This window comes from Mustela putorius, unplaced genomic scaffold (genome assembly GCF_011764305.1).
Source record: "Mustela putorius furo isolate JIRA1106 unplaced genomic scaffold, ASM1176430v1.1 tig00537350_pilon_pilon_pilon, whole genome shotgun sequence".
Lineage (NCBI taxonomy): Eukaryota > Metazoa > Chordata > Mammalia > Carnivora > Mustelidae > Mustela > Mustela putorius.
Genome location: NW_025422471.1, coordinates 8,513,915 through 8,540,036, shown reverse-complemented (window position 1 = coordinate 8,540,036; position 26,122 = coordinate 8,513,915). Strand labels below are relative to the sequence as shown.

Genomic DNA, 26,122 nt, shown 5'->3' with positions numbered 1-26,122 from the left:
GCCTTCAAGTCCCTTAAATTGTTTATTTTGTTTTTGTTTTAAGATTTTATTTATTTATTTGACAGAGAGAGAGATCACAAGTAGGCAGAGAGGCAGGCAGAGAGAGGGGGGAAGCAGGCTCCCTGCTGAGCAGAGAGTCGGATGTGGGGCTCGATCCCAGGATCCTGAGATCATGACCTGAGCTGAAGGCAGAGGCTTAACCCTCTGAGCCACCCAGGTGCCCCAAATTGTTTAACAAAGTGCAGTGCAATCACAATTTATGTGATGGGTAGACTCTAAAGTTAAAGCACAAAATGAAAAATCACATAGTCAAGTTATTCTTGAAAACTCCTGAAGTCACAAGAGAGAAACACCAAAACTGAGTCAAACTAAGAAGAGATTCATGCCTTCCAAGCACACTCTGAGGAAAACCGTCAGCAAGACAAAGAGACTGCCTGCGTTCTCTCTGCTCCCCACACCCTTTTCTCCTCCTTCCTTCCTTTCTCTCTTTCTTATTCATTTGCTCATTCATTCATTTATGGCAAAGTCACATAGAGTTGAATTTAAATATGATATATTAATATCACATATTGTGATATGGTACCACTATAGGATAAAAAAAAATTGGGATCTTCATAACTGTCAGGAATTCTGTGCTCACTGTTCTAGGTATCTGAATTCTGTAGAAAGCTAAGATTTACGTCTCTGTATAAATCCTTTACACGTTATCCATTCTAACGGAAAGTTCACAGTAAAATTTCTGATCTATACACTCTCACAAAGGCTCTAGATATTCTTTAGTCATTCATTTTGGCATATTGCCTAACAAGTAGTGCTCTGAAGTGCTGGGATTTGTTTGTCAACTAACTGCCTTCTGCTCAAGTATCCCAGGCTCAATGTAGGAAGAGTATTAGAATCCTCTCCATACCTATGATGAGACATTTTCCCTTCTGCTTTTCAGTTTATCTGATTCTTCATAATATGCAAGTGTCCCTGTGCCTGCTTCAACTTCTTACTTCTTTATTTGTCAAAGGGATAAATAAAAGACTAGTGAAACTAACATTTCTTGAGCATCTAGGCTATGCCAAGTACTGTGCAAAACATTTTGTATAAATCATCCCATTTAAACTCTAAGTTACAGAAACTTTCATTCTTGGATTATGGATGAGAAAACTAAAATTCAATTGTACAATATGCCCAAGGTTTCATCATAGCTACTAAGAGGCAGAGTAGAGATGAACAGGTACTAGTCCTTTTCCACCCCCAGCCACCATCACAAGCGCACTCCTTAATCTCCTTATCTCACCCATCCCCTCTCCACACCTCCCCTCCCCCTCTAGTAACCATCAGTTTGTTCTCTATAGTTCTTGGTTTGTCATCTCCCTTGCTTTTTTTTTTTTTTAAGATTTTTATTTATTTGAGAGAGAGAGAGAGAGAGAGCATGAGAGGGAGGGGAGAAAGTCAGAGGGAGAAGCAGACTCCCCATGGACCTGGGAGCCCGATTCTGGACTCGATCCCAGGACTCCAGGATCATCACCTGAGCTGAAGGCAGTCGCTTAACCAACTGAGCCACCCAGGCGCCCCCTCTCTTGCTTTTTAACTTTGTTCATTTGTTCTGTTTCTTAAATACCACACTTGAGTGTAATCACATGGTATTTTAGTCTTTCTCTTTTGACTTATTTGACTCTGTCTCTATTTGACTTATTTTATTTAGTATTATACACTGAAGCTCCATTCATGTTGCTGCAAACGGCAATATTAAACTGGTAATAAATAAAACTAGTAGTTTTATTCAGGAAGAAAGGTAATTATTACAACAGAAGGTTAATGAAACTTCACCATTCTGTCCTTTTCCTAAACCTAAATGTGTTTTTCCAGTATCTTGAAGAAAAATCAGGTGTTAAAAGTAGGAGGTTAAACACACTAGTTTTGGGAAACAAAACAAAACAAAACCACTAGTTTTGGAATTTAAAGCAGATTATGACATTTAATGTTCACACATCTACCACCTAGCAATTATCATCTCTACTTTACGAGGTTAAGAGAAGTAATAAAATACTCGGCCCAAGACTGCAGAGAAATTAATGGCAGAGAGGGAACAGCAGCAACTCAGGCCCATTAGGTTCCAAAATGCTTTCCACTACAATGTGAGAATCAGTTTTATTGGAAGCATTAGGTAACAGCAATTTTTATCACTCTTCAGAAGTCATTTCTATAATTTGAAAAGTAGACTGCTTGGCCACTGGGAGAAAAAAAGGGCAAATTCATGTCTTAAGGAACACTAATATTTAATTTAGAATTAACTAATTTTAAAAACTGAATTGTTTCAATGGTTATTCAAATACTGAAAACCTTACCTATGTATTTACTCAAAACAACTTGTGCTGCTGGAATAGCATTCATCTGAACAATGTTGTACCGGTACAGCTCTGTATCTCTGTTGCTTTTGTCTTGCAGTGTCGTACAGACCCAGTACGCATAACCTATTGCTCCCTCAGTCTATAAAAGGAGACAAAGTTAACAAGTAAACATAGGATAATAAATATACCAATAAAAATTATAAAACAGTAGACTTCAACACAGTAAATATCACATCTTAGTCTTAAGTCCACCCCAAAGTGCCTCTAAATGAAGACTCACTATGATTCAGTACAACTAAAAGCATATTTAAATTACTTGCTCCAACCCTAAGTAGAAGAATCAAATGGGATTTAAATAAAGTGCAGAGAACAGTCTCACCCAATGGGTTGATTTCCTTCCTCTCAACACCGCTCTTACAGATGAAACTAATAATTACCAATCTAAAGGGTTCTAAAACACTTTCATAAATAATCAAGAAATGTCAACCAAGTCTAGTCCTTATCTCACGTTGGTTTTTCCTAGAGTCTCAGTTTCAATTCTGAATGACTACTTTATCTATTAAATTCTATGTCATTTCTTCATCAGCTTTTGAAAGATAACAGAAGACAAATATGAGAAGTATCTGTTTCTAAGACAGAATAAAGAGTAGAGACAATTGCAATTATTAACATCTGATGCCACTCTGTATTCATTTTCTCAACAAGCATAATACTTAATTCATTAACGAATCCTTAAGAATGGTCAAATTCTTACATGCATACTGAGTTCTGTAGTGTGCCTGAAAAGATCCATAGTGTCATAACTTCCAACTGTCTCTGCAATAAGAGCCTATAAAAGGAAAAAAGAGGTTCTTAATGTGTTTAAAAGGAATAATAACATAAGTGAAACTATTTGGAAGAATCAAAGGTATAATAGCTATGCTTAAAAGCAGAGCTAATTTAAAAGCAGAGCCAATTACTTTTTTTTTTTTTAAGATTTTTATTTATTTATTTGACAGAGAGAGATCACAAGTAGGCAGAGAGGCAGGCAGAGAGAGAGGAAGGGAAGCAGGGGCTCCCTGCTGAGCAGAGAGCCCGATGCGGGGCTCGATCCCAGGACCCCAGGATCATGACCTGAGCCAAAGGCAGAGGCTTAACCCACTGAGCCACCCAGGCACCCTGCTAATTTCTTTTTTAATTTGTTCCCATGGCTCAAAGGACCAGAATGACTTATTTTTTTTTAATTTTTTTTTTTAAGATTTTACTTATTTATTTGACAGAAAGAGACAGCAAGGGAGGGAATACAAGCAGGGGGAGTGGGAGAGGGAGAAGCAGGCTTCCCACCAAGCAGGGACTCCGATGTGGGGCTCCATCCTAAAACCCTGTGATCACGACCTTAGCCAAAGGCAGATGCTTAACGACTGAGCCACCCACGTGCCTCCCAGAATGACTTGTTAAATTGGCCCTTAAACTGGAAAATGCTTTCAGAATTCCATCTGCAATCAGGTAGTAGTGGAATAATCCACATAAAATTCCTCAGAACACTGATGAAGTTGCACTACCTTCTCCCTTCCTTTTCACCCTTGATCCGTTCATACCAGTGTTTGTCTTGAGTACAGTTCTTAATCATAAGATCACCTCAGATTCAACTAGATAGGCTTTTTTTTTTTTAACCTCCAGACTTCTAGTTTCCACGGACCTGAGGTAGAGTCTCAGCATATTTATTTTTTGAAGTGCCTCAGAATTTTAAATAACATACCTGTATCTTTAAATTTATAGACTATGAGGTAAGTTAAAATTACTTTCAAACTCATCTATCTTTTATTTAAAAATCATATATTACTAATATTATTTAAGTCTCACTTTTACTGTTACCATTTAATTAAACCTACTAGTTAATGTCTGAAATAAATTATTTTTAAAAATAAAAGGAATTGAAAAATTTTTAAAAATTGAAAAATTTTTTAAAAAATTACTTAGATAGCTCTGATTAGCATCCAAAATCTCCTGACCCAGACCAGTACTACTCAAAGTCAAGTACCTGGACCAGCGCCAGCACCTGGGAACAGTTAGAAATGCAAACTCTTGGGCCCCCTGAATCCAGTAACTTACACAGAGATTAGTAGTAATACCATTGCTCCCAGATGCTACCACAGTTCATAGAACCACAGTTCTAACTCTACTTGCTTCACCAATTAACTAGAATTTGACCCCAAAATCAAAAGTAGAATAAAACATATCTAAATTCTGATTATTAATTTCCTGAGATGGGTGATGCTCCTGCTATTCTCTGAACCGAAACAATCAACCACTTACTAATTCATTACAAGTTCTCAACTAGGTAAGACCCTGGGGGCCATCGGCCAAGCCCCTTCTTTTTCAAGGCAGAAAAATGAAATCTAGCAGTGATATGTTCAGATAAAACAATCAGGTCAGTGATGGACTCGCATTTTTAACCAAATATCCTGATTCCTATTTGGCAATACACAAATCTAGAGTGTGAACAGAAGAACAATACTCATAAACCACCATCAAATCAAATATGAAGGTTTTACAGAAAATGGGAAAACATAATCAGAATGATCTTTGTCAATGTTAACGTTTTTGGTGAATGTGCATTTAAATAACAGAGTTTTGTTTTTAGCTCAAAGGCTCCACCACCCCAGACCAAAGCTTAATCATACAAGTTGTATGACCGTACGCACAATACTTAGGATCTCTAAACTTTAATTTCCCCATCCATGAAAAGTTTAATAACCACCACCATCTCAATGCACTGATGGAAGATTAACTGAAATAACATATACAAAGAGACTAGCACAGGGACTAGCACAAAGAAGTCCTCAAATGTTACCTGTTATCATTATTATCATTGTTATTTGTATTAATAGTTACTTATACCACTTTACATTAATAGGTTGTTTATATCCTGGATTATTTATTTTTATTTTTATTTTTTTTTTTTTAAAGATTTTACTTATTTATTTGACAGACAGAGATCACAGGTAGGCAGAGAGGCAGGCAGAGAGAGAGAGAGAGAGAGAGGGAAGCAGGCTTCCTGCGGAGCAGGGAGCCCGATGCAGGGCTCGATCCCAGGACCCTGAGATCATGACCCGAGCCGAAGGCAGCAGCCCAAACCACTGAGCACCCAGGCGCCCCTATATCCTGGATTATTAATAAACATATATCTTACTTGTCCAATCCAGCACATTAAATAAGATGGATCAAGAGATTGAGCCATTTTGAAAGCTTCATGAGCTTGCTAGGAAAAAAAAGTAAAAAAAAATAACATGCCATTTTATTAACTTAGTATATATTTTAAACTGTTTAAAAAGCATAAGAGAATAAGATAAGTCACACTTATCAACATAAACACTTATAAATCTAAGGTTTCATTGTTTAAACAAAACTAGCAATGTTTAAAACCATGTTTTAACTACGTAGTCTTAAAAGCCTCTAGGTACAACAGATCTCTCTACCAGCTTAGGGGTTACGGTCCCCACTGAAAGGGCAATATAGGGGTGTACCTCATAGCCTGTAAAACCTCTAACCAATCACCCATCCATTTGCTAGCCACAGTGTGACAGAAGTACCTCCTACTGCCTCCTGAAGCTTAACTGGTAGGATAAAAACTAAAAACAATGATGCATATCTGCTACTGGACGAAAAACTAACAAACAATGACGCATATCTGCTACTGGATGAAAGAATGAGCAACATAAACCTGTGCCAAGCAGTCAGGAAACTTTAAAGATCCCTCACTTGGATTCATTAAGTTACGTGCTTATTTTTCTGCTCTAAACACTTATTGTTACATGCTGCCTGATACTCTACTCAGTAACCTGTATGTGACGGCAAACAGTCTTATTTTTCTTATGAAAAAGGTAGTTCATGGACAGCAACTGAGTTGTGCTATCATAAAACTACATTCATAGCTTATTAACTAAGATTTAGCTTTATTTAAATTTTTAAAAAATATTTTCACATTTTAAGATCCAAATTAATATTCTTCTTCATTCTGTTTAGTTTTTGAAGCAATCTAGGAGTGACTTAATTTATCTCTGAAAATATTACTGAAGCTATTTTAAAAGGATGATATTCAATGTAACAGCCGAAACACAAAATTGTGCAGATGTGCTATTATCTACAGATTTATGGAAACTTTCTTTTTTAAAGATTTTATTTATCTATTCAACACAGAGAGGCAGGAAGGGGGGGGGGTAAGCAGGCTCCCCGTGGAGCAGAGAGCCCAATGCGGGGCTCAATCCCAGGACCCTGAGATCATGACCTGAGCCAAAGGCAGAGGCTTAACCCACTGAGTCATCCAGGAGTCCCAGATTTATGGAAACTTTTAAACATGGCCTAGAGACACGTTTCCAATTACAGTATTTCGCATTCTCTAATATGTAACTGTTCAGGCATGACAAATTACATTGTGGCATCTAAAGGAATTAATATACACTAAGAAAACCCAACAGTTGTGTGGAAAGGAAAATAAATCTTACCCAGTCACTATTCATATCTATAATAAACTAAGTGTCATCAATTATCTAGCATACAGGAGAACATACTAAATAGACAATAATATTCAAAGTAATTCCCCACAAGAAGAGGAGCGATTACAAAGAGGTCATAAATAAAGAACGTTTTTACTTTTAATTTGACAAAACAGAAAACACATTTACCTCAATGTTTTCATTTGCAAGGTATAACACTCCCAAGTTGGTCCATGCAACAGCATTCTAAAAAAACATATATATACACAATTAGGTTCCTGCCTACATGGCAGTCTCAGAAAATTATTAACACTAAATTCTTAAGTTCTTTATCATTGATAGACACAAAGAACACCCACAATTTGTTCCGACTGGATAGACTTGATGAAACAGTGTTGAGCAAGGGCGTAATTTCTAATACCTGAAAAATACAGAATTTGATGAAACTGAACTTTATTACCTAAAACCATCTTCTAAAAATATTGAAATGTTACTCAGTTCTTACCATTGTGACATGAAACCACTCCAAGAGCATTCCAATATAAGTGATTTTTACTGTCAAGTCTCACTGCCTTTTTCAGACACTGAAAAGTAAAATTGGATTAGTTTTTATATCTTGGAACATCAGCATTTATATCAAGATAAATGTGGTTTTACATGAAAACACAACAGTATCTACTTTATCAAAACATCTATTAGAAAAGCACTTTGTTTTTTAAAAAGCTTATAAAAAATTTCTCAAAACCATACATGTAAAGACTTCTCCAACAACTCTTTAGGATCATTTGTATTGCTGCCTGTTTCTGCTAGATGCTGTGCTTGGCGATAATAATTAATTCCAAGGTCACACCATGTATTAGATGTAGACATCAGTTTTAATGCACGACCATAACACCTACGGAAATATAAAAATAAATGTTACTTTTTGTTAAAAATGTCCTAATTCAAAGTGAATGTCATTAACTAGCAATCTTTGTGAATTACCTTCCACCAAGATGGAGGAGCTCATTCTTCTTTAATACTTGTTTGCCTTCTTTCTGACCTAAAAGGACTCCTAAAACAGTAACATTCACTTTAGATGGTGAGACAGCATACAGACTCGTACAAGCATCTCCAACTAGCTTCCAAAGGCAAGAGACATCAGCTTGATGTTGCAGAGCCCTAAAGAAAACAAACAGTGTGATTCTTATAAATTTTTTCCAAACAATGGGAAATTTATCTCTCTCATTATAATCTTAATTATGAACTACTTCGTTGGTTAAGTACAGTGCATGCTTTACTAAATTCTTTCTAAATGGACCACATTTTTATCACCTCCCTATTAGGAAGAAGAAAGGAAGGGAGAGAAGGGGAAGAATTGATCATTTTAAATGCCAGACATTTTGCAAACATGTGAAGACCCATATTTACTGAAGCAAATAAGACTGAATGCACAAGCTTAAAACAGTAAGTAAAAATATTAATTATGGTGATAAAGGTCACTTCTTTTTAAAATCAGAAAAATCTCATTCTAATGGATGGAAATGGAAAAATCCATTTCTCTTCGGTTTTCTCTTCTCAAGATCTTAGAAATAAAACACGGCAATTTCACTTCAGCCAAATCTCAATAATCAGCTATCAAACAGCTATGTTACTGGCAGATGGACAAGCAGATGGAACATTTCTCATAGCCTTTTCTACTAAAAAAGTCCAGCCAAAAACCATTTTCCAATATCTTCCTGAGAAATAAGATTAATTATGGCAGTCATTGCTGAAAGCCCACTGTGAGGATCAGGAGGAAGGACAACACCATTTGTAGTTCCTCTGCCCAAATACCTTAGCATAATTTCTAAAATTGACAGCATGATAGATAGCATAATGCTAAGTGAAATAAGTCAGTCAGAGAAAAGCAAATACCATATGATTTTACTCATATGTGAGATATAAGAAACAAAACAAACGAGCAAAGGGGGAAAAAAAAAAAGAGGGACAGACCAAGAAACAGATTCTTAGCTAAAGAAAACAAACTGATGGTTACCAGAGGGGTGGTAGGTAGGGGAATGGGGAAATAGGGGAGGAGAATTAAATAGTACACTTGTTAGGGTGAAAAGAGGTAAAATAAAGTAAAATAAAAAATACCTAAAAATAAAAAATAAAGTTGACAGTATGAAAGAAGAAAATAGAGTGGAAAGAGAAACAGGCAATTTCAACAGCCTAAATTCTTATTTTCTTTAAAGCTCAATTAAAAAAATAAAATATCTGTAAAGTGAAATAACTTCTATCACGCTTACATAAGAATTAGGGTAATATGAGCTTTTAAGTCTAGAAGTAAACATAAATTTGGGGATTATCACTTTAAAAGTTTCATAGACCTCCATTTAATTAGCCGTGAATGCTATAGGCTACCCAGAACATAATTTCCCATTGTTAGAAAGACAGTATATGTATTTCAAATATCATCACTGAAAGGTTCACATTTACTCTTAAATGCTAATTCAAATGAAGCATGTCCTCTTTACAATATCCTGTCCTCTTTGGAAAGATCTCTATTATATGAAACTTGAAAAGCAGAGATAAAAATCTGTGGGAGAGAAAAGGCTAAGGTTTTCTTTTCATATTTGGTTCATACTCAAAATCAATTCTGGAGCAACCAAATCAATAGGAACCAGAAGAGAAGACAAGCAGGAAAAGAAAGGAAGGGGAGCACGAAAAAGATGTCTAAGAAAAGAATAATTCAAATATATGTGTAACAGACTTTTAAAGATCATCTAACACAACACTTCTATTTAGCTAGTGACTTTACAGTTCTAAATACGAGATTTACTCAGATTTTTCTGATTCCCTTAATATTAGACATCACTTTTTTTCCTACACAGATTCTCTTCAGGAAAAATGAGATTGCTCATTTCCCCTCAACTGCAACCCTACCAATATACCTAAAACAGGCCCTTACTATCAAATAGAACACTGATACGTTGTATCCAAGCTGCCACTTTCCTGACAGACTGCTCCCCACCCTTTCCTAGCATCTAGCATGTCAGCTGCTACTAAGAGCAAGAAATTCTATCTGTTCCCCAATGCAAAATTAATACAATATGTATGGTACAGAATTCATTGGCTAGTCCCTTATTCTTTGTGTTTGATATTCTGAATAATGATTGCTTTATCTATCTAACAGAATAAACACAGAAACATTTTCTAACTTTGGCTTTATTATAATTCTAGAAAATAAATACAATGAATAATAAGAATAATACTAACCAAGTAAAATATTCCAGTGCTCTTTCGATGTAGTCTACAGCTTTCCCATCAAGATAATCGACGAGAGCTGCTTTTGCCATCATGAGATGGCATTCGCCCAAACCTAAAACCAGGTTAAGTTTTTAGTTATTAAAACACATACAAGAAACACTCAGAATAAAGTTGAAAAAAAGAAAACAAAACATAGTGGTGTGATATTAAAGCCACTTTCCAAAAACAAAACTCAGTAGTATTGTATAAAAATTATCTTTAAGTATGGTCTTGCATACATTTAGTATGGAATTCAAATGGCAAGGTTCTATTAGAGTAAACATGTACTAAAAGTGATAAAAATCTATGGAAAAGAATTTCCTTGGCTTTGGGCAAGTTACTTAACTCAAAACCTCAGCTTTGAAAATGCTACTGAATGCTTCTCTCCTTCATCTTACTATTTATTAACTATTATGAAACAAGATTTGATCTTTTTATATTCAAAACTGGATAGCAGACTACACTGTAAAATTTAAATGAAATAGCAATCTCCTCAAGTGCCCAATAAAGATTTAATAATTAATAAATTAATTTCACTTGAGGAAAGTTTTTCAAAATTTAAAAAGAAGTTTTCAAGATCTAAGTCACGTATCACTTTCAACATACACTATTTCTGACTTAAACCATAATTGCTTCATTTAAAAAGGAAAAAGAAATAGAGTAAAGGACACGTAATGGGCTCCAGGTTTTTAAAAATGGTTAGATATAATCATGTAAAATTTAGATTATATATGGATGGTGTCATTTTACTTTATATTACCAAAAATCATTTGTTCAGAAGGAGTAGATATATACAGACAAAATGAAATTAATTTAGATAATAAAACAATGTAAGTTGTTCCTGAAGTTCAAAAAAATGAAAAAAAAATCTCCTATAAGTTAAAAAGTAATTAAAATATATTGAAATATTCTGAAGATATAGTAAATTAATTATTAAAATATTAGAGCAAACTCTTGTTTTAGAGATCCACCAAATAGCTATCATACAATCTGATCTACAAGTTAAATATTTATCATATTACTATTTATGTACTGTTATGAAACAAGATTTGATTTTTCTATATTCAAATCTATATAACAAGTCATACTATAAAAGGTCCATGAAAAAAGACACCTTGCTGTTGACAAAAGAAATCCTTTTCAGGTTACAAAATACATTCCGGAAGACATTTACTCAAGGATTTTAAACTCTAGTATCACAAGTCAAGGGGGTATTAAAAAATTACCTTTCAAAGCTGGCACATAATCTTCTTTCTTTTTAATGATCAGCTGGTATTGAGCTACCGCCTCCTTATATTTGCCTAGGATTTGCTGTATTGCTGCAACCTTAAACACACTGTATGTGGATTCTGGGTTCAGCTCACTGGCTTTTGTGAAGGATTTCAAGGCTGTCGTATAGCCACCTCTGCTTAAGTATGCCTCTCCTAATGACTCCCAACAATTGAAGTCCTTTGGGTCTGCCCTTAATGCTGCCTGTAAACTAAAATTTCAGTAAATAGTTAAGTGAACTAAAGGTAAAAGAACTATTTCCACATCTGAAAGAAAATAAAAAATAAATAATTCAACTGAATCACATATAACCAGGGTTCCTTCTATTTATAAAAGTGCTATTTAAAACAGGTATACGGGACAACTGGGTGGCTCAGTCAGTTGAGTGACGATTCTTGATTTCAGCCCAGGTCATGATCTTGGGGTTGTGGGATTGAGCCCTGTCTTGGGCTCCACATTCAGCAGGAAGTCTGCTTGAGATCCTCTCTCTCTCTCTGCTCCTCCCTCCTCCCTTTATGCATTCTCTCTCTCAAATAAATAAATAAATCTTAAAAAAAATAAAGCAGTTATACCTTTTCCTTTTACAACTTGAACATATATTTTTATAACTTGAATATTTTAATACTAAGAAATTTTATTATAAATTTGGAATGAATAAGAACAAAATACCTTTTCAAACAAGTGCTGTTCAGAATTTTTTTCCTTGACTATCTGGAAGAATTCCAGTTTCCCACCAGAATAGGTATGTATCTCCATATGCCTCATGACGAGTAATAATACCCCACTGATCCTTCCACCAAAACAGAAATATCACAGTATTCTAGGTACTGATATAAATCAGAAACTTTATCTTAATCCAAATATATACATGTATATATTTCTCACAAACTGGAGGGGGTAAAAATAACTGCTACAACAATTTGTTATGTTCAGAAAAAAGGTACTTTCTAATCCTTTCTAAAAAGAAAATATACAAGGCTTATAATTAATTGTGATCATTCACATTTAAGTACTTACATTTTAATTTTTCAGTGTAACTGTAGTAATGAAATTTATCTCTTGCAGTATAACCAAAAAATTTTATATAGACGGGACTGAGGTCTTATAAACTTAATTAAATTGATAGTGAGATGCTGTGTTCTCATTACTAGGAAATGCTAAGGCTCTGTTATACTTCCTTATAAACAGACAATCTTTGTTCTTCATTTTTTTAAATTGAAGTACAGCTGACGTAAAATATTATATTAGTTTCAGGTGTATAACACACTGATTTGAAACTTACAGACACTATGAAATGTTCACCATGATAAGTGTAGTTGATAAATATATTTACCCTCTGTCACCAAAGTTATTACAACACGATTGACTATATTCCGTATGCTGTACTTTTCATCCCTGTGACTTATTTATTTTATAATGCTAAGGCTGTATCACTTAACCCCCTTCCCCTACATCTTCTTTTTATTATGTATTTGTTATTATTAAATATATTTTATTTATTCTTTTTTTTTTTTAAGTAAGCTCTGTGCCCAACATTGGGTTTAAATTCATGACCCTGAGATCAAGAGTCGCAAGCTCCACCAACTGAGCCAGCCAGGCTCCCCTATTTCATTTATCCTTAAGTATAGTTGAAACCAAATGACTAAAAACGAGCTGCACCACATGCACACGAAGATGGCAAATATATCTCCTGCCCCAAAACAAAGCATGTCATGGGGAGAACAATAAAAGTATCAGCTTATTGTCATTCCTGAAGTTTCCATATGTGTAACACTTAGAAGACTTCACTTCATTAGAATGGCTACCTCCTTAACAAATGGACATCATTTAATTTATTTTTGCAATTTCAGTGTCTTGCACATAAAAAGAACCAATCAATTATAAGCAAATTTTGCTACTCCTTCTCTCAAAATATAACCTGGAATGAGGCAATTTGTGAAGTCCACTTCGGGTATACAAAGAGTTTAATTAAAAAAATAATACGTTAATAGTTTAAATGTAATAAGGTGACTTACTCAGCCACAGCCTGAGAATGCTGACCAGCTTTCAAATAGTATAGTCCTCGCCTAAGCCAGGCCCATTTTGCTGTTCCAGCACTTGCCCTTTGAGTTACTGCTGTTAGGATAGCTAAGGCAGTTTCCTGAAATTAAGAAAAGACTAGTATTAGAGATCTCAAATACCATAAAAGTACGCAACACCTATATAAAGTATTCAAACATTTTCATTTACTGCTTCTGATTTTTTAAACTTACACCGGTATATACTCAAACTACGGTTTCAAAAATAAGTAATGAGTAATATAATGTCTGCCAATGAAAAGAAAATTTACTCCCTAACAGTGGCAAAAATATTTCTATTGTGTCTACAAAGAAAAATTTTAAAAAATAGTAAACTTCGGGATGCCTGGGTGGCTCAGTTGGTTGAGCAGCTGCCTTCAGCTCAGGTCATGATCGCAGAGCCTGGGATCAAGTCCCACATCTGGCTCCTTGTTTGGCGGGGAGCCTGCTTCTCCCTCTGCCTCTGCCTGCCACTCTGTCGGCCTGTGCTCGCTCTCGCTCCTCTCTCTCTAACAAATAAATAAATAAAATTTAAAAAAAATAGTAAACTTCAAGTACACACATATAAAAATATTTCTAAGGGCTTAAGTTATTAGACATACCATCTCTTCAAGCTCCACACTTAAGTCAACTGCCGCAGCCCCAGATTCAGCATCAGTATCATCTAATTCAAAAGCTTTCCTATAACAGCCACGGGCTCTGTTTTTATCTCCTACCACATCTCTGTAGTAATGACCTAAATAGCGGAAAACTCTGCCCATGTATGGATCCAGTCTGGCAGCCTTTGAAATAAAGATTGATAGCAACACATTATTAAAGCTTGTCTGTGTGATTCTCTTTAAAAACATGAAAGATAAATACATAGGTTAAAAGAAAAATGGAACACCTTTGTTAACCATAGAAAAATATGCCAACATGTCCCTTAATGTAAGATTTAAAGCAACAGGAGAGCTGGTTGTTACTACTTACAGAATGTAAACAAGTGTAAAAACATTATTTCTTTGTTAAAAATAAATGTGAAATTAGAGTTATTATTACATTAACCTTCTTTTATGCATCAAGGTAAGAATGTAAGACTTCAGATCTTTAACATCTAAAATACGAGAAATTAAACATATGGAAGTATATATGCCCACATTATAGTGGAAATTACCTAAAAACAGTATTTTTCTCCAGAGATAATTATGTCCCATCTTCTATAACGTGTGTTTCTGAAATAAGTAACTTTTACATTTTTTATTTTCTCCTTGAAAACCCACATAACATTCTCACAAAACCTAATGTGTAAGAGATGAAACACCAAAAAACTCTAGTTTAAAAAAACAAACAGTTCAAGGGTGTCTAGGTGGTGCAGTCGGTTAACTGTCTGACTCCTGGTTTCGGATCAGGTCATGGTCTCATGGTTGTGAGATGAAGCCCTGCATTGGGCTCTGCACTCAGCATGAAGTCTGCTTGAGATTCTCTCTCCCTCTCTCCCTCTGCCCCTCCCACTCATGCCCTTGCTCTCTCTCTAAAACAAATAAATTTAAAAAAAAATAAATAAAAACAGTTCAGAAAACAGTAATTTTAAGTGCCTAACTTATATGATTATTATTTATTTTATTAAAAATCCATTTCAACTAAGAATTGAATAGTAGCATTTGTTTTACCTTTAGAAAGTGGGTAAGAGTCTTTGTTTTATCTTTTCTTGTTTCTTCATTCATGAACCAATATGTTAACCCAAGTTGGTAATGATATTCAGCAACTTCAGCATCTTTCTCAAGAGCCCTCTGAAAACTAAGTCACCAAAGGGAAGTAAGAAGATAGACAGAAAACACACACATGCACACAGTGTAGGAAACTCCTGGTTGGGACAAAGTTGGAGTTATTCAAAGATGCTAAATCAGAAGTAAGTTACTACTTTAGAATTTAGATCACAATGAGAAAAAAATTTTTTGAAGAGAAGCTTATAAAACCCAATGCCTTTTAGCTTTACCAGTGTGCTAAGCATTTAGGAGAACACATCAAACACTGATCTACTCACTGACCATTATGATCAGCTAGTTACATTTCATACCCATTACAGAATTTTCTTACAGGTACTGTGCTACATGTTGCATACATTTCTTAAAAATACTAATGCTTATGCAGATCATATTACACAAAATGGATCTTTATCAAACTACTCATTTTGAATTTTTGAGAAATACAGTAACTTAAGATATGACTAGATCTATGTGCAGTCTAAACATATCCTTACCATTTCTCTGCTTGTGGATAGTCCTTTTTGGTAAAATGAATCAAAGCTTCTAGGGCATGAACTTCAGCTAGGTCAGGGTAAGAAGAGAGAAGGTCTTCCATAATCTATAAAGTAGATACCTGTCAATTCTTTATCCAAATTAAGTCATTTGTAGCTTTAAAAAAAATTCACAATTTAGGGAACCTGGGTGGCTCAGCTGTTTAAGCATCTGACTCTTGATTTTGGCTCAAGGTTATGAGACAAAGCCACAGTCAGGCATTGTGTTGGGAGTGGGCCTACTTGAGATTCTCTCTCTCCCTCTCCCTTTGCCCCTCCCCAACCAAAAAAATTCCAGTTTGAATGAAAAAAACCAACCTTAGAAGCTTCATCTAATGAACCTTTGTTCAGATAGGCCAAACTTTTAAGAACCAAAAGTCCTGGGACATTATTTGCATCAGAAACCTAGAAAATAATTATAAAGAGATTAGGTCTCTTTCAACACAGAGCAGCAATGTTTGCTTTAATTAAAGAATGACCATAGAAGAACACAGAGTAAAGACGTACAGATTCTTATTTTTAACACTATGAACACACTCATTCTTTATAACCTTTTTATTAGAGAAAATTTCAAAAACATTTCAAAAGAATTAGAGAATAGTATAATAATCCCACATGTACTCATTATCCAACTTCAAAATTATAAACTCGAAGTCAATCTTTTCTCATCCATACTTCCACCCATTTCACTACACTCCTTCTTAGATTACCCCAGATATTATAACTTTTCTTCTGATACTTTACAATATATATCTAAAAAGTTCATTTTTATATAACATAATTGTACTACCATTATAAACACCTCGCCAAAACCAACAATACATCCTTACTATCATCAAAAAATTATCAAGTGTTCAAATTTCTCAGTTGGCTCAGAAAATATTTAAGATTTTGTTTTAATCAAAATCTGAATAAGGTATATGCATTTCAAGAGACGGTTTCTTAAGTCTCAATCTATAGGGCTCCCTTCCATCTTTTTTCCTCTCTTACAATTTAATTGTTGAAAAATATGGGCCGCTTGTCACAATTTCTGAGTCTGGATTTTACTGAATGTATTCCCATGGTCCTGACATGTCCTTTGGTCCCCCATATCTTCGATAAATTAGTAGTTAGGCCTCAACACATAACATGATTCAGTTTTGATGCTTTGGCAGGAATACTTCACGCGTACATGCACTTGGTTATGTATGGTTCTTTCTCTTGGGTGATGTTGTTTAGCAACCACTGATCTTCAATGCCTGGATCTATTAATTCATTATGGACTGCAAAATGGTGATTTTCTAATTCTGCATTTCTTCTTTCCTTATTGATGGAATATTTTAATAACAAAAAATTCCCCCCCCCATTATCTATTTGATTATTCTGAGCAACAGTTCATAAAGGAAAGGCAAGATAAATACTTTGAATCTTGCCAAATGGTTTCTTAGCATCCTCCAAAGAGTTTTTAATAGAGGATTTTATTGATTTTTTTTGTACCATCTGGAATACATGAATTTAAACTTAAAACCCATTTGATATCTTTCCACCCACAGTAGTTACTGGTGCTCAAACTAACCTTTAGACAGTGACAACCAACCCATGGTAATTCCTAAGCCTTTCTAGTATAATTCTAGAAGTCTTTTTTTATAGTTTCCTTGCTTTCTAGCATTCTAAGATGTCCTGGGCTCATCCTGTATATTTTCTGTTTCAGACATGGACATTATCAGCTCTCCAAGAAGCTTTTCTTTGTGTGTGTGTGTGTGTGTGTGTGTGTGTAAACAAACAAAAAAACTGAAAAGACCTCCTCAAATCATTCACACAAAATACATTACTGGTATAAGGCAAGCAGAAAATAAGAAATTAAGATAATAGTTCTTGAAGGATGCTGACAAATGGTCTAATTTTAATGAAATATTATGAAATGCAAAGTCCTTTGAAATATACAAAACAATGATATTTTAAAAATTCAAAACTCCACAATAATTGAATGATATAATTTTAATTTTAGACCAAAATAGCCTTTAGCGAACAAAAATTTTAAAAGCACCATGTTGTTATAATTCACAATTTACTAGCTTTTTGCCAGGGATTTTCAAATTGCTTGAACCAAAAACATTAAGAAATAGGATTCCTAGGGCACCTAGGTGGCTCAGTCGTTGAGCATCTACCTTCGGCTTAGGCATGATCCCAGGGTCCTGGGATTGAGCCCTACATCCCAGCAGGGAGCCTGCTTCTCCTTCTCTCACTCCCCCTGCTTGTGTTCCTGCTCTCCCTGTGTTCCTATCAAATAAATAAATAAAATCTTTAAAAAAAAAAGGATTTCTTCTTAAATATCAATCTCCTTCCGTTTTATTAGACTGAAAAACAAATAAATAATACTATCTACAATGAAGCTACTGTGTCCTTCATTGTTCTTATCAGTAATCTATAAACTCTAAAGGAGGAAAAAATTTAGAACCTCGAATTAATAATAATCAATAAGTAACAGCCTTAGAGGTCCAAAAGAGAAAAGGAGAATAAGAACAAGACTAAAGAAAGAAATTGCATCGTATGAAGAACACTATAAGTACTTAACCAAAAGGTAAACAAATAACTTCAGTAGTTTCCAAGTGTGTGAATGATTTAGAAAATGTTGATGTGATTAATTCATACCTCTAACGTAAAATCTGTTTAAAAATAAATACTTATAAGGAGAGAGTAGTTGATGCCTGGTTGACTGCAAAAATAAAGTTGGAGGGAAAAACCTGGTAAGACTACCTGATCAAGAGTACAAATTGCTTCCACTGAAGATTCATAATCTGAGAGTTTAATCAAAGCCTCTGCTTTCAAACGGAGACAAAGATTCTTCTGATGAAGACTGCCACCGGACACACCAAGATTATCTATGTTCTTCAGAGCTGACAAAATTAAGGACATCTGAATGAAGACGACCATATTACTTCATTTTTTTCTTCTTATGGGTGATAAATAATAAATTGGAGATACAATAAGAATAAATTGCCAAAACAACATACATGAAGAATAATTCAGAGCAAAATATAAATTCTTCCCTGAATTCTTTATGGAAATATCTGCATTTAAAACAGAACAGAACTAAATTTAAAATCTCTATCTTTCTGTAACATGAACATCCTGAAATACAATGGCTATCTATATCTGCTACACAACAAAGGTTAGCCAAAGCATCAGTACACAACTTAGCAAATGAGGGATACTGAGAGAAAAGAAGTTGAATTCATATAGACCAGGCTGAACTCTTTCTCAACTACAGAGGCTAGGCCACCGGCTGGGTCAAGAGCAGTGAACCACTTTTTATGATTACCTATCCCCTCACATGACCCATCTGACCACATTCAAATAGGCTCCAGATGCCTGAGACTTCTCATATTTACATCAGAGAAATCAAAAGCTCCTGAAGTTCTGGACGCACCAGAAACTGCCTTATTACAGACAGAGTACCTCCACACAAGCCTAAACTGACTGTCAAAATTCCAAGTACAGGGATCCTTTGAAAAATACTGGTAGTTTAAAAGATCATACACAACATGCACATACACTTGGCATTATTTAACCATCTCCATGAAATTTAAATTGGTCAGTAAATTAAAATACAAAATAAAGCATGTAAGTTTCTTTAAACCAATATCTTTTTCTTCTTTAATATAAAGATAAAGAGGGTTGGCTACCCTTACAGATGTCAGTAATACCTTGATTGCATGAAAGAACAGCTTCCTTAGGTCTATGCATTTTAACTTGGACTTCTGCCAGATGATACCATCCAGCCGTGCAAAGAGGGCTTTCCTTTAACCCTAAAAGAATAAAAGCAATCACAAAATCCAAGCTTTCTAGGATTACTGAGATAAGTGGCAACACCATCTACTCTCCAAATCAGACCTCTCCTCTCCCTTGTCTCTCATATATAATTATTTGCAACATTGATTCCATGCCCCAATCCATTTCTCTAAAACTGCTACTTCAGCTCCCATCTCCACCATCTTTATTCCAGACCACTGCAAGTGCTTGCCACCCACTCCAATTCATTCTCTACCCTGTAGCCAGAATATCTCTACAAATACAAATGGAATTATGGAATTCCCATTTTTAAAACCTTCCACAGGTTCCCAGCTGCCCTTAGGATAACATGCAAACTCATTCACAAAGTGTGCAAGGCCCCTCTCCAGTCTCCTTTCTTGATTCTTATTGCTCCCATAGGTCATTCTCAATGTCGTTGAACTACCCTGAATTCCAGCTGTGCTCTCAGTCTCAAGCTATTTGACTCTTGGCTTAAAATGCTCCTCCTACCCTAAGCTGGTATTTGTAACTCATATCTCTATTCAAATGTGAGTTCATCCACAAACAAACATCATACATACAAAAGTAAGTTAAAGATAGGATCCTAAGGATGGGGGGGCATAGATATAAAATAATTATGTTATGTCTATATCTATGTCTATATCTTTATTTTACAAATGAGAACATTGAGACAAAGAATTTACTTAAGTCTTCTCAAGGTCTTGAAATTAGCTGGAATCCAGACCTAAGCAAACTCCAGAGTATATATTTTTTTCACTTCTATCTTAAATATACATTCCTCAGAGAAAGGCCCAAAGATAACTGCCTACTGACTATGCTAGCTAGGATGTGAAGGAGAATTTTTCAGATCAAAAGGCAGATCAAAAGTTATGAGCAGAAGGAAGGAGGGGAAGGGACAAAAACACGGAAGGAATATGTTTTGTTTCACACAACCAACAGATCCGACGCAGGAACCTGCTAGATGTTTTAACTGATAGCTTTTTGCATGAGCCAATTTGAGATACTCTGAGCTGAGGGCTGCACCAAAGCCCACCTGAGTGACCCTGAAGTTCTGTTTAGCTCACTATAATAGTAAGATTTATTGCTGTGGATGAGGTCTTCAGCCATTTTGGGAACATACAATGTATGCACTAGCATGCTAACAAGGCAGGCATATATAGCTCAACCAATTAATAGCATATGGACTCATTATCTTTGAAAATGAAGCATTGGAGCAGGAAAGGGCAAAAAATCAGACTCGAGAGGTTTGCAAACCTTGTGAAGGAGTTTGTATGTTATCCTAGGGGCAGCTGAAAACCCATGAAAGGTTTTAAGCAGGGGAAGAGAGTACATATATATTAAGTTTCTTAATGTGTACACCAGCTCTCTACCAACACCCTCTAATACACTGAATAAAAGCTTCCTGTATTAACCCCACAGGGAGACACTGCCTTGAGGGCTATTTCCTGTCTTCTTACTTGTGACAGATGTTGCTTCAACACTTCCTTGGGTTGTGTTCAATTTAATGCATCCCAAGAAGTTATACCCTTGAGTTTGTTCACAACTTAAACCTCATGTTACATGCTTTATACTGTACACTTACCTTCTGTTAGGTTACTAACAGCATCTTCATACTTTTTGTCTTGTAATGCTTTAATGCCTAAACCAATGAAGCCTGGACCACTTCTGGAATCCATTTCCATTAATCTGCAACAGTACTGCTGTCCTTCATCAGTAAGACTGCCTGGGAAAAAAAAGGAGAAGTTATTAGCATACATACTCCAAATTTCCAATTGCCAAAACTTATATACTTTAAGCTCAAATGCTGTCTTACACATCCTCTACCATATCCTGACTCCAGGAATTTGAAACTTAAGTAGACCAACAATACTAAAAAATACTAACATACCATTAAAAAAATTATGCTTCTCCATCTTCTTAAATATTGGAGGTAGAAACCACTTTACCCACTGCAGTATGGGTAAACTGAACCCTCAAACAAGAAACCTACTCCTATTTGCCACTGCTCTAAGACCCATAGCCTCCTGCTTGCCAGCTCTCCTTTTCCTATTCCACAGTAACTTCGCCAACCTCTCTCCTTGGGCAACCGTGCTGCTAGAGACGTAGCAGCCAGGATGTCAAATCGGGCGGATTCTTCCAGAATCATACGACCAAAAGACAGACTACTTGTCAAGATATTGTACAAAAACTTAGTTACATTTTCTTAGGTTTACAAGTTTAGCAGTACTTTTCTGCATTCTTTCAAAAACTTTCATTTCCTATATAAGTTAATGGTTAAACCTATGTAATAGTCATCCAATGCCTACATTTGTTTCAAATTTATTTTGGCAAAATAATTTAGTTTAGAAAACACTATTTATTTTGTTATGTTTGTTTTCTCCAAACCAATATCAGGATTTCCATTCCCAGAAAAGCACAAAAACAAGTAGAAAATATGATTTCTGCTTTGAGCATAAACTGTTAAAGAGTACTCAGCATTTTAATAAATTGCTTAATCACATAGGAAAATTCTTAAGAATTAAGACAAATTATAGCTTGAAGCAGTAAATACGGGGAACAAATAAAAATAATTTGTTTGAAAAAGCAGCTTGATGCTTTACTATCTATTTAAAACTTGTTGCCCCCAGACCACATGGGGAACCACTCTTTCAGTCTCAGATGTCAAAGATAAATTCCTTGCATGTTACCATTTAGGTTATACATTTCAAATTTTTCAAAACCAGATACACTCCAATGCATAATTTATGATATTATACATTGATTTATAAATCCAAATTAGTACCAAAAATTCAAGGAATTCTTAATGGCTAAAGAATTAAAACCTCAATACTGTTTGGTGAGCTTTGAAAACAAATTGGAAGAAATATTACTTTTTTTAGTTAGCCAGTAAAAAGGACCTCAACCAGCAATTATTATGCTTCTAGACATGAATTACCTTCTGTCAATATGTTCTCACTATGGCTTCCATAAATGTAATTTCCAAAAGCAGACATGCCTAGTAACATACACCCTTCTCCTCCCAAGCAAACCAGTGGGTTTTTTTTCTTTCCTACTCCCTTTTCAACCAGTGGTATTGTCTCAACTAGACATCAGAATCACCTGGAGAATGCTAAGCCCCACTCTCAAAGTTTCTGATCTGAACGTTAGACCTGAAAGCTGGGACTTCAAAGAAATTCCCAGATAATTCGACTGCTACAAGTTCAGAGACCAAATCTGAAGAACGACAGGCCTATAGTATTTACCAACACCATATACCGCCTTTATTGTTAGTCTTATATATACACTGCAGTTAGTACCTCTAAAGCTAAACAGTAACTTCTGGAGGGTAGGGACTAGCATGGTATCTTGTACTCAGTAGGCATCCATTAAATACTGCAATGATCCTTTAAAAATACCATTTTGAACTGATGCACTAAAAGGCTTAGTCAGTTAATAAATAATGCTTGAGAATTACTATGGAAAATTAAAATCATCATTCTAAAAAAGAAAACAAAATAGCTATTAAAATTTTACCTTCAACTTCTAGCTATCTGAGTCAAAACTATCTTACCCCATAGAAACGTAATTCCTAAGAGTACCTTGGCTACATAAACCGCCCTTATTATAGAAAACACACCTGTGATGGAAAGAAAAGTCAGTCACGCGTCATCCCAATGATCACCCATATGCAGGATACCTAAAAACTTACACAGGTAGACAAACTGGGGGTAGGCAGATGAAAACTGTTCTAAAAGGCTAAGATGAACATGAAAAACTTCTAGATAAGATAAATCTTCCATACTATCTGGGAGCACAATTACAGAAATCGAAAGAGATTTGGAGAGCCAATGTTCTAATCCTTGGGAAATGAACTCTCTACATAAGACCAAGAACAAATGATACTTAGAGGAATCTTCTCTAGTGTTCCCCAAAACTGTCAACAGTAGTAACAACATCACTGATCCTTTGTAGAGACAAGGGATATTCCAAAGCTTCAGTTTTCAATCCTCTTCTCCATATTAACTCTTGCTGAGAACTCATACTAGCTAAATAGTATGTGGAGGATAGAAACAGAGAGGAAATACACTTGATTTCTTTTTCAATAAAAAATTGTTTAACTTACCTGCTCTTTTTAACATTTAAAAGACTCTAAGATTTCAGACTTTAAAACTTTAAAACAAGTTTGACAATGTTATTTTTGTCTGTCAATAGGCAAGCTAGATTTGGGGCTGATGAATGATAAATCTCTAAGAATGAAAGGTGTTCTGAAGAGATTCAGGGTAGATGCCAAGTAATACCCATGAGAATCCTGTTTCCTAAAGTTTACCACAAAAAAAAGATGATTTTTAAAAATAGCTAATTAATTGCTGACATCACAAAGAAACTGATCACTACCGTAGAATTTTTCTTTTAAATAAACCTAGCCTGGGGTGGGGGTGGGGGGGACAAAACAGCATGTATTCATTTCTTTATTTTCATCTGGATTTTCTAATATTCCAGAGCACAAATTTGTAAGCTCTTTCATATTTGGATTTGAAGAACCAAGCTTTCTTATTCTCCCACATTTCAAATATAAGGCAAAATAAAATAACCCAAAAAGGTCATTTAGCATGAAATAACATTTCATCAGCTGACAACTGTAAAAGCTATTCACTACTTGTTATGTGAAGCTTTATAAACTGACTCATTTTGAAAATGAATCTTCAAGTCTCGGCATGCAAAGGAGGACAAAGGAGAATGAAATACATTTGTTCCCAGTGGAAGAGAACCCGGTGATTAACTGCTGTGAAGTAGAAAATTCTGCAGAACTAAAGCACGTTGGGGGAGGATAGGTCAGCCTTTAAATACCTTATAGTTTCAGAAGTTCATACACAGAAAGTTTGGTTTAGAGGAGCAATGAAAAGAAAAAGAAATCATTAAGCACAGCTTCCTACTGTCTGGCAGTTTAAGTGTTTAACTTTTACCCCCAGAATAGTGCTTTACTTTAAAAAGTACCTAAGCCTGATCGGCTCCATCCTACAGATTCTCACAACCAATGATTCTACAGAAAAAAACTTCTTCCTTGGTGTACCATGTAACTAAATATCCACCTACCCACTCCCCTTTACCAGGATATAAAGCTTTCTTTCTTTCAATTCTGCAAAATACCCTCTCCAGGAATGATTATTTTCATATAAACCAACACACTCTCTTATCATTCAGCATAACCCATTCTAGAATGCATTTCAAATACTGAATTCATGCGCAAAACTCTACAGACTGTTGACTTAATTTCTTCTATAGTTTTGTAGCTTTTTTTTCTTAATATGGAGACCATACTTATTCAACAAATCCACATTATAGGCATATGTGTGCTAACTGATAAAGCACACAATCAGTCCTCAAAAAGAAATTTCAAGTATCCTCTTGTGTCACTTGGCATGTGACCAGGTCAAAAATGAGGGAAGCGTACAGATCATTAATAGCTGAAAGAAAATAGAGAAGAAAATGGTAACACCGGCCATCAGTTTCTCAACAGCAATTGTAATAGTAGAAAAAGGGTAGAGGAATGGGTACCAGATACCAATTACGAAATCAGCACATTTATCTTGGGAATGTAATGGGAATCATGTTAAAATCGGGAAAAACTGGATGAATTTTGGAACTATTCCCTGTCAATGGGGAAAAAAACCCACAAAAATTCACAAGCATGCTCCTCATATTCAAAGTCTCTTACTATGTCTCATCTTCCTTGACCTCAACACGAAGTTCACAGTGTTAACTAGCCCTCCCTTCTTGAACCTCTCCTCCCCCCAGGCAACACTACCACAATTCTTCTACTCCTCTAAAAGCTTACCAACCCCTTTGCATGCTTCTTCCTTCTCTCCCTTAATTGCAGTCAACCAAATCCCTGGATTATTGTTTTAATACCTGCTACCCACTTCTTCCTACTCTTTTCCCATCACTGAAATCTAAGTTCCAATTCAATCACTTCGGTTAGAAAATAACCCTAAAAAAAAAAAAAAAAAAAATCCTCATTTTTTGAGGTTAGTTGCTCAAACTGTCAGTACAGATCTCCTTTCTGAAATGCTCTTTCCTTGCCTTCTCTGTTGCTTCATATCAGGTTCCACCACCTTCCTGTCTGACCTCTCTGCTGCTCTGTTTCCTACTTTCCTCTTTCCCTGCCTTTCCCTTCAAGCCAGCCAGCACCACCCAAGACAAAGTTTTCAGCTTTTTGCTCTATAGTCATCCTCTGAAGTCACCCACTACACTTCATTCACTTGGACCCACACGCAAGTTATTTCCAAACCTTAAGTCTAGCCTTAGTACTAATCTCTCACCTGCAAGCCAGACAGGCATTTCCCTTTGAATGTCTACTAACCTCTCCTCTCCATAACTCAACTTTCTTACGGATGATCATTCCACAGTAGGCCAACTTTTCAAGAGAGCTAAAAGTAAAATAATTATCTTCCTCCCTTTACCTCTTAACAAATCTAATTTTTTCATTCACCTGTTACTTTCTATTGCCACTGTCATAGTCCCAGTACATTCATTCACAAAATCATTTAGTCTACCCAATCTAGTCTACCTTCTATACAATCTATCCCACAAACCCTGTTAGTTTGACTTTATACTTCATAAATTGATTCACTACAACATTTGGTATTTATCTCACATTAGTGAAAA

General features: G+C 35.4%; 1 protein-coding gene across 4 annotated transcripts in view; it reads right to left on the bottom strand.

The window, feature by feature from the left end:
• TTC37 (tetratricopeptide repeat domain 37) overlaps positions 1 to 26,122 on the bottom strand; it is an 84,652-nt gene that overhangs the window by 38,886 nt on the left and 19,644 nt on the right. For all 4 annotated transcript variants that reach the window (XM_045074542.1, XM_045074541.1, XM_045074544.1 and 1 more), the window contains 18 exons: positions 21,060 to 21,200; positions 19,372 to 19,473; positions 18,422 to 18,561; positions 16,004 to 16,090; positions 15,650 to 15,753; positions 15,060 to 15,186; positions 14,013 to 14,192; positions 13,369 to 13,493; positions 11,311 to 11,564; positions 10,055 to 10,157; positions 7,799 to 7,975; positions 7,565 to 7,709; positions 7,320 to 7,398; positions 7,174 to 7,235; positions 7,004 to 7,060; positions 5,512 to 5,580; positions 3,094 to 3,168; positions 2,337 to 2,478 (listed from right to left, as the gene is read on the bottom strand). In XM_045074542.1, coding sequence (XP_044930477.1) covers positions 2,337 to 2,478; positions 3,094 to 3,168; positions 5,512 to 5,580; positions 7,004 to 7,060; positions 7,174 to 7,235; positions 7,320 to 7,398; positions 7,565 to 7,709; positions 7,799 to 7,975; positions 10,055 to 10,157; positions 11,311 to 11,564; positions 13,369 to 13,493; positions 14,013 to 14,192; positions 15,060 to 15,186; positions 15,650 to 15,753; positions 16,004 to 16,090; positions 18,422 to 18,561; positions 19,372 to 19,473; positions 21,060 to 21,200 — 2,169 coding nt within the window. The remainder of the gene's footprint in view (positions 1 to 2,336; positions 2,479 to 3,093; positions 3,169 to 5,511; positions 5,581 to 7,003; positions 7,061 to 7,173; positions 7,236 to 7,319; positions 7,399 to 7,564; positions 7,710 to 7,798; positions 7,976 to 10,054; positions 10,158 to 11,310; positions 11,565 to 13,368; positions 13,494 to 14,012; positions 14,193 to 15,059; positions 15,187 to 15,649; positions 15,754 to 16,003; positions 16,091 to 18,421; positions 18,562 to 19,371; positions 19,474 to 21,059; positions 21,201 to 26,122) is intronic.